Source organism: Leptidea sinapis, chromosome 32, assembly GCF_905404315.1.
Source record: "Leptidea sinapis chromosome 32, ilLepSina1.1, whole genome shotgun sequence".
In the NCBI taxonomy this organism is placed as follows: domain Eukaryota; kingdom Metazoa; phylum Arthropoda; class Insecta; order Lepidoptera; family Pieridae; genus Leptidea; species Leptidea sinapis.
The window spans coordinates 7,645,038-7,661,750 of record NC_066296.1 but is presented as its reverse complement, the minus strand read 5'-3'; the positions used below and the strand labels follow the sequence as shown (position 1 = coordinate 7,661,750).

The following is a 16,713-nucleotide window of genomic DNA, read 5'->3' as shown; positions in this document are numbered from 1 at the left end:
ACAATCAGATAGACTGTAACAGTTGTAAAAATATATATACTGTTAACCTCTATTTTCAACAACACACGCACAGTAAAGCATAGTGACATATATATCTCTAATGTAAGAGCTAGCTTGGCATGCACACTAAAATAATAAACCTGGCCTGTTGTTATGCGTTGCCTAAAAGTTAAAGACTCCATGTAGACGCATAAATTATCTAAGGTAGGTAAGGATACATAAAAAACGCGTGTCACGTTGTCTGTCCGTGACTTTTACTACTATAAAAAGCTCGTCGATAATCGTTCGTACAAGATGAAAAAGTCGGTAAGTAAAGAAAATAAAAAAAAACTAGAGACAGGATTTTTAAAACTATGGGAGTCTGAGACATCAGCTCATTTTGTAAAAGGGGTCTCGTGCCCAAAATAGTTTGGAAATCCCCGCTGTAGAATGTTAATAAGTCATTTCAACATTAATAGTACATATTGACGACCCCTATAGACCAGTGGTTAGTGATCCCGGGTTCGAATCCCGGTGGGTGCCATCATTTATATGAAGAATATGAATGTTTGTTTCCGAATTATGGATGTTTATATGTATGTTTAAGTAAGTATATTGTATTAAATATATCGTTGTCTTGCACCCATAGTACAGGCTATGCCTAGTTTGGGGCAAAATCATTTGTGTAAGGGTGTCAATTTATTATTATATTATATCTATATGTTGTATATAGGTATATGGTAAATAATTGAAGTATTATCATTGTTGTCAGTAGTTTCTAAAAATATTTCAAAAATGAGTTCAAATTGAACAAATGACTAAAGCAACAATCACACACAATAAGAAAGAATTCAAAATTAAATACACATTCACGATCTTTCAATTTAATTTAAAGTAGATTATTTGATTTTTTTGTTTATAAAATTCCTCCAACAACACTAATAAAAATGTTTTTATAAATTGTAAATTTATGTTTTGGTAAACAAAAGAAAAATAACTGATTTAGGTAATTATTTCACCTGTTGATAGGTAAATAGTTGATGAACATCTATAATATACTTATAACCATTTAAAAACAGTAATATAACATACTACATGAAGATCTAGGACTGGAAAAAATACAAAAAAAAACCCCGACGCACGACTGGAGTTTACTCCTCAAAAACGATTGTCTTCGAACAGGTACTAAACAAAATTAAGGCCAATGGAGTCGGTTACAAACAGACGTACAGCAGAAGCTAATAAAAGCGTATTAATTAGAAAACAAAAAAAAAAAAAACAAAAATGCCTAAACAAAACTCCTGTTAAAAAATTCTATGAAAATCAAATAAATCCTTAACGCTCAAAATACACCAGGAAATGCCCAAACACAACTCCTGTTAAAAGCAAGAGAAATGATGCGCACCAAAAACGTCACTATGCCGGGCGCCTTATATGAAAATCGATTCTTAAGGAATAAACTCCAATAATATTTTAGGAAATAATCGCCTCTGACACCTCTGACTTAATAGATCCCAAAAATTATGCGCTAGGTGTGTTTCCGCATTACCGGCAAGACGTTTATGCAATGTCGCACTGTAATGATTTCCCTTTCTGAAGTTAGCAGTGAATGTGGTATTTACAAAGTTCTATATTGCCAAGATGTTGGAATTAATTTCTTATGATTACTTGGCATAATATGTGGTTATAAGTGGCAGGTGGCAGGCACGGCTATCCTTACATTTGTAGAGCCTATGATAAGCTCTTATCAGACTACGCTATAATATCATAGCAAAATATAGCATATAGTTTAATACCACAACAATATCGCGCACCATATATATTAAGGACACGTTCACACTACACTGTACTATATATTATTGTCTTACTTAACTCAATAAAATTGATCTTGTGCCGAGTTCATGCTATACTATATCGTGAGCCGCCCTCTTCCTCCTTCTTCAATCTTCTAAAAGTTTAAAATCACCACGTTCTCCTCTGGCCTTTATATCATCTAATATCCATGCTCTGGCATTTTCTTCTGTCGTAGCATTAATGGCAAGATAGTGCAAATTCCGCATTGTCAAATGTCATCGTCACTGGATGAGCTATCAAGACTATTCAGTAATAAATCCATTGTGTCAATCGTGCGCACACTCTTCAAAGACCGCGGTCAACTGAGCTTGCCATATACTACTTACCATATTGCTATATAACTTGCCATCTATATATATATAAAAATTAATTGCTGTTCGTTAGTCTCGCTAAAACTCGAGAACGTCTGTACCGATTTGGCTAATTTTGGTCTTGAATTATTTGTGGAAGTCGAGAGAAGGTTCAAAAGGTGATTAAATATGAAAATGTTCAAAAAAAAACAACAATTTAGTTATTCTTTTGATGTGTCCCCCGTCGTTCAGAAATCAAATTGAAAGAATAGTTTAAATGAATAACTAATTAGAATCTTTGTATCTGTCTAACTTTCCCAGCAGGTAAAAAACAAACTTAATTTTAGCTACCTATAGTTGGTAGATTAACTACAGTTGTTAACTATGATGGCAATACAAAGTTTGCTGGGTCAGCTAGTATAGTGTATACTATAAATACTTGCGATTATATCGCGTAATGTGAATGCCATTCTATATAGTATAGCATTGAGTCCTTATTTGCTATACTTAATATCGCAATAGTATAGCGTAGTCTGAAAAGAGCTTAAGTCGTAATAGGTACTAACGATAACAGTTCAAAACGGAACTCAAAATAGTTAATATCTGACACCGTAGGACAGGTTAAAAATATTTTTTAGATTTTCCGAAGATGCAATTACGAATTGAAGTGGACAAAGTCGCGGGCAGGATATAGAAATTATCCAATCACATGATCTACACATCGATGTTCTTCAAGATCGGGCATGTCCTTCCTGAGTTATTACCTAAAGGACCGATAGAAATTTAAAAAAAACGTTGAATTTTTCTTAGTAATTCATAAAACGTACGTATTTTTATGAGAAAAAAATCATAAAAAAAAATGTAATTATAGACACAGACAGATTTTACCAGTGGGAGGCTCCTTTGCACAGAATGCCGGCTGAATTATCGGTACTACAACGGCGCCTGTTTCTACCGTGAAGCAGTAATGTGAAAACTTTGTTGTGTTTCACTGGGCAAATGAGACTTTACATCTTCTGTCTCAAGGTGACGAGCGCAATTGTAGAGTTTTTGCAGTTTTCAAGAATCCTGAGCGGCATTGCATTGTAATGAACAGGGCGTATCAATTACTATCCGCTGAACGTCCTGCTCGTCTCGTCCCTTACCATTTCATATAGGTAGTACAATAGATATAGATTTTTAATTTGTGAAAGATACCATTTTGTCCAAATCTGCCGAACTAGAATACAGCTTGCTCAGCCTAGCGCAATTTCTACCACTGATTAAACCAAACGAATTATAGATAATTGTCCATGAAAAGGAAGATTGGTTTCATAAATAGAAATGTATCAAGTATTTTAACATTCCAAATGACTATCAACAATAGATGAGTACATATATACTGAAGTTAATAATTATTATTAAGTAAGCACCTACATATAGGAAAGTAGGAAACAGCTGAAACAATATAACCATTAGTAATTAAAGAATAATGACTCACAGCTGTTTTTAAATACCAGTGTATCTACCTATAGAATATCGAATTGAAATAAATTAATGTTTAAATACAGTATGTAAGTAGGTACCTAATACCTAAATAAAAATTTGAATTATATGTCGACAATCATACAATCTTACAACTTAATCGGTGTCGACTAAGATTAATATTATGTGCGGCCATAGGTCACGGCAATTTTAACAGGCATCATTTTAATATAGGTGTCACGGACAGCCCTCTATGCAGAGGTTACTTGGGGGCAGAGGAAACATCCACTCACGTTCTGCTGGAATGCAGTGAGGTAGCAAACTACAGGGCGAAGCACCTGAGGTCACTTCTGTTGGGTGACTTCTTGGAGGAGCTTGGCTGGTTGGAGCAGCCTCTACTACCCTCGCACGCAAAATAGGCGCATATGACGTCGAGTTGCGGAAAGCGCCCGTGTGTGAAGAAGATATGTCGACACTCTGGCTCCTTCTCATGTCCTAAGTCAGTTAGTGCTGGGGCTACTGCTTCGACTACCGAAGACGGCAAGCGTCGCAAATATGTTGGTCTCAGTGAATCATACATCTTTGTGCCCTTTGGTGTCGACACATGGCCCATGGGGCCCAGAGGCGCGGAGAATGTTCGAAATACTATCTTTGCGCCTCAATAAGGCTCCTGGAAACCCGAACGCTGGCAGCTATCTCAGTCAACGGATCAGCCTAGCTATCCAACGCGGAAATGCTGCCAGTATTTTAGGTACGCTTCCACTTAATGATAGTTTTAATTTCATGTAGTCTTAATATTGTAAATATAATTATAAGATTTGTTTTGTTTGAATAAATATGACTCTATTATATGTCTATTCGTACGTTTTTCGAGTATATATCGAGGGACGATTGCGAAACAGAAGTGGTGGGCAGGGCACATAGCTCGAAGTACAGATAGCCTGTGACTACGTAGATACTGGAAGACACAGTGTTCGTAGGTCCCCCACAAGATGGACCGATGGTCCTGGTCGAGGTCGCCGATGCCAATATGTTGGTTGAGGGCAGCGCAGGGCTGATCGTCATGATATCGTTGTGATTTGTCCAGCAGTGGACGTCATACGGCTGAAATAATGATCGACGGAAAAACATAACTCATAATGACTTGGATGGGTAAAGTGTATACATCAACCAGACAAGATACACAAAATGAATAGTCCCAAACATAATCTGTAGTCTGAAGTCTCTCAACTATTGTCGTGTGTCGGGTCGTCTCCTTCCCTCAAATGTTTGCGAAGGGAACGATGGGTATTTACCCAATCAAATGTATTACACATAGCATTAATTTTGTAATTTTTAGTTGTCATGCGTAGGTATGCTATAACATGGTTCGTCATGCTCACTGAATGGTATTGCTTGAGGCAGCGTCGTGTACCGGGTCGTCTCCATCCCTCAAATATGTGCGAAGGGAACGATGGCCGGTCCATGCGTCAGTTTGTGAATGGGTGCTGCTTGTATTTGTTAGATTGAATTACTCATTATGACAGTAATCACGACCATCATGTTCACGAAGCATCCTTACACAAGCAATGAATTCAAGTTCTAAAGGTTAATGCAGCCTATATACGATAATTTATATTATATATAAACACAATTCATATATTGGATGCACCTTACAAACTAATTTCTTATGTATATTACAGCCATTGTAAAATTCTCTATTTTATTGAAAAGAGCGGCCGTTAAGTTTCTTATGTTCTTCTCACGAGCTCAACTATTTACGAACATATGGTAAATTCAGTAATTTAAAAGAAATATTTACAGTGACAATTCAAAAGCGCTTAGTTTAAGCCTAATTGAATAAAGTTTATTTCACTATGTTTTTTTTCGTTTCATACCTCAGACTTAGTCGTTTTTAAACCGAATTTATATATTATAATTTATAATCATCGAATTATCTGCCCACATCATACCGATAAATCTCTGGAAAAAAAACATGAAGTTTTTGTCACGAATCGAATACTCGCTCTTAAGTGCTAACGTAATTTTACGACCATACAACACATGCTTAAACCACCTCAATAAGGTGGGGTAAAAACAGGAGTTGAGGGGTGCAAAGGTACGTTATTTTATGTTTAGCAGATCTAAAGAATTTGTTATGTTTTTAAAGTGATAACGCTCAATTCTGCGATTAATACAAAAATAAAATTTGACAACAATTTTTTTTTATGAACGATGCGGGATTCGAACCCACGACCTCTCGCGTTCCATGCGAGTGCTCTTCCAACTGAGCTAACCGTTCGAGTGTCGTATCGTCATAAAATCTTGTATGCTTTGTTCAACTCTCAGGGTGTGGCTTCATCTACAGGATCTACTTTATAGGTTACCTGCTCAATATTTGCATATTAGGAAATTGACTTGAGATGTCGCTCTTTCAAATCTAAACAATTGTTATATTTTTAAAAAGATTTCCCTCATTTTTGGGATTAAAACACACATAAAATTATGGTACGTCACTCGAACGGTTAGCTCAGTTGAAAGAGCACTCGCACGGAACGCGAGAGGTCGTGGGTTCGAGTCTCGCATCATTCATTTTCATCATCATAAATTTTGTTTTCAAATTTATTTGTGTTTAGCAAACACAAATTAAAGCAAAAAAAACATCAATCAATCTAGGTTTTGGCTGTATAGTGGATGTGTCGATAGATCTACTGTAACCAACAATCATTCTGAGGTGTTCCCAGGTTAATATTGACCCACACACACGGAAATATGGGTGTCGATAATCACTTATGGCTTGTTCATTCTACTATTCTATGAAAACAGAAGGATATTCCTTCTGGTATTGGTCAATTTTGACACAAATATATCCTTCTGGGAATACATAAAAGATGAGAATATTATATGAATTTACAGTTTTTTTTTTACATCAGCAGGAAGACATCCACTGCTGGACAAGGGCCTCCCCCAAAAATATCCACAATAATCGGGCCTGTGCTGCCCTCATCCAACATATTCCAGCAATCTTGACCAGATCGTCGGTCCATCTTGTGGGGCCTACGAACACCGCGTCTTCCGGTACAAGGCCCAACGGCCATCTGTCCGTCGAACTAGATTAATACATAAGTTAATTCAATTAGTCAAGAGACTATGTGTTCCAAAATCAGCATTCCTCATAAGGAATTAATCTAAAATTTGTTATGGCTATCCATATATTGGAGGAGCTGATCTAATTCCTAGCCAACAGAAATGTTTGAAGTGTTTAAGCAAATAGCAATCATATATCCTGAACTTATATACTGTTTATACTATTGTTTCAGCCTGTACATTGCCTCCGGAAAAAAAACAACATTATGGTGATATAATAAATTTAATTTTGCAATCATTAATAAAACTGTGGAAATTACTATTTGGTATGTCATGAATATCATTTATACTTAATCTATTCAATAACTTGGCCGCAAATCTGTTTGCAATAACATTAATAAAAAAAAATACCGGTAGTTAAATGATTGAAGGTGAAAAATAATGTAGAATTCTTGTTAACTAAATCAGCATAAACATAACATATTTATATCTCCAATCGAAATAACTAGAAATTCATGGATGTTTTATTTTTTTAAAGCTGCTTATTGCTTTTTGTTATTATATAAATCCCACAAAGTTATAGCACCATCAAGGCCACCGGCGGCCATTATGTTAGCGTTCCACATAGATACCTTCTGTTCCGAATAAACAACATCTTGGATAGCTCTATTGTGTTCAGTTAGAACAACGAGTGGTCTCAGAGAAAACCAAGAGAATATTCTTATATGGCCATCCCATCCTCCTGATACAAATACTTTGCCATCTGATCGAGTCTGAATTTTATTTATTCCTGGATTCTTGATGGTAATGTCAGTACCATGGGCCAAGTTTAAGTCTTTTCTTCCTATACTAAATACTTGTAAAACATCAGAGGCATTGCCAATAATACCTCTTTGCTGTTCGATATGGAAATCCACTGACATTGGGCATTCTTTTGTCTGCAGTTTGCCAATGCATTGACTAGTAGTGAGATCCCAAAGGAGAAGCCATCCAGCCTCATAGCCGGCTAATAGACAGGGTTTGTTGGAGGGAAATTCAACAAACCTCATACACATTGGATCCCCTAACTTTGGTTCAGGACTTTCTGGTTTCAGTGATCCAATACTTTCACCAGAAAAATTGTATACAGATATTGTGGATTCTCTGTCAGGTACATATAAAGTTTTGAGTTTTGTGTTGGCCTCAAAGCGACAAAAACCATTGTAATCAATATCAATGAGACAATGTTCTTCATAACCAGAGTTTGTTAGATCAAAAATTTTAATTTTCCCTCCTTTCTCTTGGGTGATCATCTGATCATTTGTGTGGATGAGGTGAAGGATTGGAGCCTGACCAACTCGAATTTTTTGTTGTACTCTATTGGTCTGAAAACAATAAACAATATTCTTTGAGATAAAAAATAAAGATACATAAAACTTACTGCATCTTAATAATACCCATTTGGTTATCAAGAATTTAATTTTATCATGTTTCTTACTGGTTTACAAAAATCTTTTGTCTTTGCATTTTCTATATGTTTTTGAATGAATTCATTGGAAAAAATAAGATATATTGGTGGATGTTGTGTTTCACGCATATTTTAACCTCTGGTATTTCACATGTCCAAGTGGCTCCCAGGCTGGTTCTCACTTTTCATCAGATTGCCTGATTACACCTTGTAGTCTAAAAAAATCCCATGCATTTGCCCCAATTGGAATCCATCCACATTGCTTTCATAGCAATATTGTAGTAAGGCTGGTAAGAAAACAAACGTTGGGGTTGACCCAAATAAAGTTCTAATATTAATTTAAGAGTGGAGGAATATATAAATATTTATAATAAAACTTAAAAATTATTTGACTCATTACGTTTGAACAACACAAATAACAAAGCAAGTAATCATTGTTTATTTACTCAATGTTGTGACGAAACACTCAATTTGTAGGTCAGCAATGGAGTATAAACAAAAACATGTCTGTACTGCGTAGTAAATTGTTTGAATAATTTTGTACGTAGAATGCAAATATTTAAAGCTGGATAAGCAGAATATAGATTAATATGCTAAATAATTATATTCTACCTGAAGGTTGTATGCATAGACATATCCATTTTTCGAGCCGGCTAATAACCTCTCGAGACCGCCGGGTAGAAAGCTAAATGCTAACGAATAAACCGGTATATTATCGACATTACGGATAGTGTATACGGGGTCAGGAGGTAGCAAAGCCATTTCAGGTCAAGCTCAAACCGAAAATTTAATAAAGATAAAATAAAGGAATCGTAAAATAATTAAGCCATTAGAAACTGAACCACAAACAGCCACGGACAACACAAAACTGACGTCATCGAACAGTGTCTGTTGTTCCTTGTTGTTGACATCATCAGACATGGACATTGACATGTATTTTTCTTATATATTCAAAATGGCATGGATGTAGGTCTAGTCTTTAGACAACCTTCTTCTACCTTGCTCTAGTCTGGCTACAGTTTGGCATTGGCATTATTTTAAAATTTTGCATCCCTATTGCAACGTCAAAGACAATTTGACAACCAATATCGCGACTGTTTAGTATGACCATTTTGTTTTGATACTTTGTTAGAGTTCGTGCTAATGTTATTTTTTACATTAAAACTGTTTTTTAAAGTCAAAATTATACAGGTTATTAATTAATTAATTTCGAGGGGTTTTCGAATATGTATGTGTGTACGTATGTACTTTAAAAAAACTCGCGTCAGGACACGTAACCAGAGTAAAAATTCCTTAGACAGTTGTTGAAATTATGGATGATGGTTGATTTTTTCTGAGAGATAAACTTTTTAATTTAAATCAATTGTAATAAATGTAAAATAATATTTCTGAAAGTTTTATTTTTTTTATGTAATATAAATTTTCATTTTTGTGTACGATAGCGCAATAATTGAATATTGTATTGATGAGTATTGCTGCGGTATCGCAAAAGAAGAAACAGTGGGTTTTTGGTTCCAACGTTTTCGTTCTGGAAATTTCGACCTGCAGAACACGCCCCATGGACGGCTGGAGACCAAAGTTGATATTTTTTTAGAATTCAAGGCTATTGTGGAAGCGGATTCATCATAAGCCACGTCCGAGTTAGATGCAGGCTGCGGTGTAAGTGACAATAATTAAAAGGTTTATTTGATTCAAAAATACAGAAATCTTATTACTGATAACAATATTTTTGGACATTACAGAATCAAAATGGTGTCTAGTCAGCATTATAGTGAGAATTTTACTTCTCAACGCTGGTATTCTCTAGACACCGAGACACAGACTTTGAGAATTAAATATTTATATATTTATAATCCCCCAAGTCTACTGCTACCATACACATTGGCAATGAAAATAAAATTATATATAATGTACAAAATAAAAAAAAATCTGTTAGTAACTAATACACTTATCAATTTAAGGAGACTATAACATCGGTAAGTAATCGGCAAAATTTTTCTTATAAATAAAATAACAATAGGTTTGAATGAATAATAGGTAAGTCATAACTTTAACCTTTAAACAAAATAAAATATATCCTTATGGCATCAATAAATCAGCTATAAAAACCAATGATATTCTATACATAAAACCAAATAACAACAAATCCCGTATGTGCTTATCATTATCAACTTATAGGTATTTAAAGTAGGTAAATAAAATCTTAATAACAGAGCAAGATACTAAACTATTTATCTGAACTTCTAGCAAGTGTCGTTTGAATTTTTTTTAAGCAGGTGAAGAGCTTTTGGGTGGAGGAGTTATATTATTCTTAATCCACTTGAAGCAAATTGGGAAGGCAAAAAGCTTGAAAGGTGCTCTGTGAACGGCTGGATCGCTTGGCGTTGCGTAGAGACGTCGCTTCATTGTGTGTCTTCTACCGCATTTATCACGGGGAGTGTTCCGAAGAGCTGTTTAACCTTATTCCTGCCGCCAAATTCCACCTTCGCACGACACACCACAAGTTAGGATATCATCCTCACCATCTGGATGTGTGGCGGTCCTCCACAGTGCGGTTTTCAAGGAGCTTTCTTCCACGTACTACAAAGCTGTGGAATGAGCTTCCTTGTGCGGTGTTTCCGGGACGATACGACATTGGTACCGTCAAAAAAAGCGCGTACACCTTCCTTAAAGGCCGGCAACGCTCCTGTGATTCCTCTGGTGTTGCAAGAGATTGTGGGCGGCGGTGATCACTTAACAACAGGTGATCTGTACGCTCGTTTGTCCTCCTATTCCATAAAAAAAAGAAAAATAAGGTGGGTACCTCATGAATTGAGTGAAGCTAACCGACAAACGCGCTTAGATTGTTCCGTTACATCATTCAACCGGCGCAATAATGAAGGAATTTTAAATCGAATCATTACATTGTGACGAAAAGCGATCATATATCATCAGAACATATATCGGTATCATGTACGATAATCGGAAGCGCTCATGCAATGGCCGAACTCTCGCGGGCCAGCCAAATCCAGCCTCAAGCGAAAATTGACTCAATAATAGTTACTTGTGAGCGTTTGTATGAAGTAAATTGTTGACACTTCCTCACTGTAAATTGATTTTCGAGAATAATGCTGGCATTATTCTCGTAGCGTTTCCGAATTGAAGAGAAAAAACAGTCACGACGGCTGGTAGCCCTAATCGAGGCGCAGACTTTACAGTATGGCCTAAAGGTTAGATACCAGGCCATAAACTGACTGTACAGTAATTGTCAGTTGTCATTTGTCAATTATGACTTTCTAAGTTGTTTCAATGTTTGATGTTTCCTTTCATGTAAGTCAGTGTTGGACGCATTAGCGGACGGTCGTGGCTAGTGGTTGGTGATTATGGATATTAAATCGTCAATTAACTGATTTGGGATTTAGAACCTAAGTTCAGTGTTTTTTATAGTAACTAATAATGAAGCTTTGAATGAAAGAATAACAATGTACCTAATTATGGGTGCCATAAGTAAATTAAGACTTCTTATTTAATCTTCAAATTCACAAATGGCTGCGGTTTTGCATTTGAAAACGAACAAGCATCCAAAACATACAACGTACAGAAAGATCTTTTATCATAGGTTTTTTGTTGGCCTGCTTATATTTATTGTGGTCTCTTTATTGTTTACTATAGTGCTTAACATATTTGCTGGTAGTGGTCCTCGAAAGGATTTCCATGAAAACCTAAGATTGGATGTAGGGAATTTGCCAATTCAAGAACTGAAGAATAACTCTCCATATTCAACTGCTCGAGCTGTTAACTGCACTTATTGGAATTGCTTTAACGTCTACAAATGTGGGAGAGGAGGTCACGATAAGATAACGATTTATATTTATCCACTCCAAGATTATAGGACAGAAGAAGGAAAGCCAATATCTCATTTTTCTAAAGAGTTTTATCAAATATTAAATACGATTAAGCACAGCAAATATTACACTCCTAATCCTAATGAGGCTTGTTTATTTGTACCTAGCATAGATACTTTAAATCAGCACAGTTTTTCAAGTGTACATGTATCACAAGCTTTACAGTCACTGGAGTTGTAAGTATAAACTATTGTAGATTATTTACAACAAGATGCTATATGTAATGTATTTACAAGTGTGTTTATGTTATCATTCACCAACTATATAATTGTATTGTATCCACATAATATGTAGTCAAATCTGGCAAAAAATTTAGTTAATATATTGGTAGAGCAAACTAGAAGGCTTTAATTTTAGCCAGAATGCATTATATTAATCCCTTTATTTCATTTTTTTTTGGGGTTGCCGAGTGGTATTTTTGTGGCAGCCTCAATATTTTAGTGTTGGTACCAGCTGCTACCTAGCACCTGTAAAAGGACAACTCTCATTCTACCCTAGATGAACCTCAGTGATAACATGTACAGAGTTCTACTTGCTATAACTACTTTACAAGTTTTTTTTATAGAACTTGTTAGATTTCATGTGTCGAGTGCAATCATCATAGTAAAGCAATTTTATAACATTCTGGATATAGCAGTTAATGTGAAAAATACATTATAGAACAAGGGCCGGGAAGTACTTGCCGGAAAGTTTTTTCTTGACCTCGTTAAACTGATAATAATTAAGTGCTACCTATTTATTGTATTTTTCAAATAAAATTCAGAATTATAATACACAAAGCCTTAAAGTAATGATAGAGACTGCACCTACGGTCTATTATAGTTTTTTATAATGTGGTTCTGAAGAACGATAACAAATTTTAAGATAATTGCCAACCCTTGTTATTGAAGATATCTGAGCATGTACTGCTTTTACAAATTGTTTCTTAGATTTTTAATAACTTTAAATTAAATTAAGATATTGCATTATTTTTTTAAAGATTAGGACCAAGGAATAAAACTTTGACGTCTTAATTCAAAACTATCCATAAGTTTTTCTGTAATGCACAGACAAATGAAAACCTCTATCATTTTATTTATATAGATTTAACAATTTATAAATAAATTTAATAACTTAATGTGAGTCATAGTTATCAATATGATTGCTATTAATTATAATTATTTCCCTTATGTTTTTAATAATTTTTTTTATTATTTTGCCCACAGTTGGAATAATGGAGAGAACCATCTTATATTCAATATGGTCTCAGGATCGCCTCCCAATTATAACACAGTGGTTGACCTTAACACCAGTGATGCCATTATAGCAGGAGCTGGCTTCAGCACATGGACTTTTAGATACGGTTTTGATGTATCACTGCCACTTTACAGCCCACTAGCATATAGAATAGATAACACCCAACCGAAACATAAGGATTTTTTAATAATATCTTCACAAACGAATATACCACAAGACTATCTGTCCGATCTGCAGAACATTGCATCGTCATCTAATGATTTGTTATTACTTGATAGATGTATGAATACAGATGATTATACCAAAAGATGTGAGTACACAACTGGTACTGTATATAACTATCCCGATGTATTAAAGAACGGTTTGTTCTGCTTGGTTGTCAGAAGTGCAAGATTAATTCAAGCAGTATTGATGGATGTAATTGCATCGCAATGCATACCAATAATAATAGCGGACACTATTGTGATGCCATTCAATTCACATGTTGATTGGAACCGTATTGCTATATTTATACCCGAAGAGAATATAAAGAATTTATTGAAAATTGTACATTCTGTGAGCAAAGAGAGGCGAGGCGAATTGTATTGGCAACTAAGATGGGTGTATGAAAAGTACTTTGCCAGTATGGAGAAGATTACGTTGACAACTCTGGAAATTTTAAATGAGAAGGTTTTTCCTTTGTCGGCCAGAATGTATGAAGATTGGAATATGCCAGAACATTTGGTGAGTTTTAATTTATTTTATGTTCATTTTTTTTATGGAAGAGCAGGACATGGGTCACCTGTTGTTAAGTGATTCCACTCCCACATTCTCTTGCATGGTGTTGGAATCACAGGATAGTTACTGGCCTTAAAGGAAGGTGTAAACGCTTTTTTTTTAAAGGTACCCATGTCATATTATCCCGGAAACACCACACATGTAAGCTCATTCCACAGCTCTGATATGGATGAAAGTTCCTTGAACACTTGCAGCCAATGCATGGTCTATTTGTAAAACCCTCGAGTGACGGCACTACAGGAGACTTACTCGTAGCAGCAAGAAGACAGTGGCATCAAGTCACAATGGCTATTAGAACAACCTATAAACTTTTGGAGGAACGCCACACATCCAGATGGTGGTGATGATATCCTGATTTGATGTGTGGCAGGTGAAACAGCTCTTCGGAACACTCCCCGTGATAAATGCGGGAGAAGACGCAATGAAGCGACGTCTCTAACGCCGCCAAGTGATCTAGCCGTTCACAGAGCACTAGGACTCCGATGATACGAGCTGCTATGCGTTGCACGCGGTCGAATGGCTCGATCAAGCAGAGATGACAGTAATACTCCATATGTGGCCGGACCTGCACTTTGTAGAGGGCTAGAATGTGAGCTATTCTATTATAGAATGAAGTATTCCATTGCTCTATTTATGACGACCAGATGCCTTGAAGCCATCTGGCTTTGCTATTAAGACGACCACGGCCAATTGCCAATTGCTCGAGATTTCGAGACCCAGTATTTCGATACTAAGCAAGGCGTTAAGGGAGGTGTGGGTAAAGCGCCTTGATATGACAAATGAGATTTTTTAGTAAACGCGCAAACTTTAGTCTTTAACATATTTGGTTTTTTATCTTCTAGTTTAAGCATTACCTGAAACAATTTAGACACAGATCTTCCAAATATAAGGATAAGTTAAGTACATCGTTGAAATGCAGAAAATATTGTATCAGTTAGCCCAAAGCCTTAAAACATCAAATTTCACAGAAACCAATTGTAGGCTGCACCCACGGAGGGAGATTTAACACTTGATGGTTTTTTTTGCCAATAAGGGACGAGACGAGCAGGACGTTCAACTGTTGGTGATTGATACGCCCTGTCCATTACAATGCAGTGCCGCTCAAGATTCTTAAAAAAATCCAAATACTCTTAGTGGCACTACAATAATTGCGCTTGTCACCTTGAGACATAAGATGTTAAGTTTCATTTGCCCTGTAATTTCAAGGCGCCCTTTTACCGAAAAACAATAATGCTTACACATTACTGCTTCACGGCAGAAATAGGCGCTGTTGTGGTACCCCTAATCTAGCAGGCATCTTGTGCAAGGAGCCTCCCACTGGTTGATTTATGCATGAAAAAACATACACATCGGTTTGGGAAGTTTCTGGTATTTGTTTTCTTGGCAATGTATTCCATTGCTTAGTTCATCTTGGCCCATGTGTTTGCCACATAGAATGGTCAAATAAAATTTAAAAACAAAATTTTATGAACGATGCGGGACTCGAACCCACGACCTCTGGCGTTCCGTGCCAGTGCTCTAACCAACTGAGCTAACCGATAGAGTGACTTATTGTCATAAAATCTTGTATACTTTGTTCAACTCTCAGGTTGTGGCTTCATCTACAGGATCTACTTTACAGTTGATAACCTGGTCAACCCAAATATTTGCATATTTGGAAATTGACTTGAGATGTCGCTCTTGTAAATCTAATAACAACAATTTATGTTTTTTTTTTAAAGTAATCTAGGATCTATCCCTCACTTCTAGGATCAATACACAAATAAAATATAAAAACATAATTTTATGAACGATGCGGGGCTCGAACCCACGGCCTCTGGCGTTCCGTGCTAAAGCTCTACCAACTGAGCTAACCGTTCAACTGACGTAGAATGGTGTATGAACGACATTTACTAATAATAATTGTGATTTCAGTACGGACCAGTGAACCCGCTGTTCCTTCCAGTGACAGCACCAAAGGCAGCAGGCTTCACAGCTGTCATATTGACGTATGACCGCGTCGAGAGTTTGTTCACATTGATCAAGAAGCTGGTGAGGACACCCAGCCTAGCGAAGATATTGGTGATATGGAACAATCAGAAGAAACCACCGCCGGCAGGTGAGTTTTTTAACATTACAATTTGAAATAGGAGAGTCACCATCAGAAACCATAGACAAAGAAACTTAGTAAACTGAGAAAACTCATATATTTTTCTTATCAAACCAATCAACTAAAAGGCAGGCTTTTTGATGTCATTTCTAATATGCTAGATACTACTACCGCTTCGGAAACAAAGGGCGCTCTGAGAGAGAAGAAGTTGCGCAAGAAACTCTCCCAGCATTCTTTTTTTTGCGTTCTTTTTAGTAAAATGTACAATATTGTACTGTCATTGCTATTGGTATAAAATAATCATAATCTAGTCCCAGGCTGTCGGATCACTTAGATTGATATTCAGCTGTGGAGTAGTAGGATTTACGACAGAGCCATTTTTTAATAAAACATTTAAGTTTATCTATAGATAATGGGTGAATTGTGGCTGGGACTTTATTATAAAAGTGTATACATTTACCCTCAAAGCTATTATGTATCTTACGAAGCCTACTAGAATTAGTTACAAGCAATCTCTTATTTCTATTGTAATAATAATGAAAATCACTATTAAGAGCAAAAAGGTGACGATAAATATAAAGTTGTGATCATATTGAATATATATTCATATTCTATTCACGTGGTTCC

General features: G+C 36.0%; 2 protein-coding genes across 3 annotated transcripts in view; one reads left to right on the top strand and one right to left on the bottom strand.

The window, feature by feature from the left end:
• Window positions 1–6,917: 6,917 nt before the first annotated feature.
• LOC126974466 (guanine nucleotide-binding protein subunit beta-like protein 1) lies at window positions 6,918–8,977 on the bottom strand. 2 transcript variants are annotated; one of them, XM_050821974.1, is made up of 2 exons: window positions 8,713–8,977; window positions 6,918–8,017 (listed from the first exon to the last, which is right to left on the bottom strand). In XM_050821974.1, the coding sequence occupies exons 1-2, from the start codon at window positions 8,860–8,862 to the stop codon at window positions 7,196–7,198; spliced, it is 972 nt and encodes a 323-aa protein (XP_050677931.1). In that variant the 5' UTR covers window positions 8,863–8,977; the 3' UTR covers window positions 6,918–7,195. The 2 variants fall into 2 exon arrangements, with proteins under 2 accessions (XP_050677931.1, XP_050677932.1); XM_050821975.1 differs by lacking the exon at window positions 8,713–8,977 and adding an exon at window positions 8,131–8,513.
• A 2,452-nt stretch (window positions 8,978–11,429) lies between these two features.
• The window catches only part of LOC126974418 (exostosin-2), a 37,472-nt gene continuing 32,188 nt past the window's right edge, over window positions 11,430–16,713 (top strand). Inside the window, exons 1-3 of the mRNA XM_050821903.1 lie at window positions 11,430–12,160; window positions 13,190–13,943; window positions 15,912–16,095. Of these exons, the coding sequence (XP_050677860.1) occupies window positions 11,625–12,160; window positions 13,190–13,943; window positions 15,912–16,095 (1,474 nt within the window). The 5' untranslated portion in view covers window positions 11,430–11,624. The remainder of the gene's footprint in view (window positions 12,161–13,189; window positions 13,944–15,911; window positions 16,096–16,713) is intronic.

Excerpts from the sequence above, each read along its gene's own strand:
- LOC126974466 (XM_050821974.1), bottom strand. The coding sequence starts at position 8,862 with ATGGCTTTGCTACCTCCTGACCCCGTATACACTATCCGTAATGTCGAT. Across the intron at positions 8,018-8,712 it reads TCTATGCATACAACCTTCAG|ACCAATAGAGTACAACAAAA; the intron begins GTAGAATATAAT and ends TATTGTTTTCAG.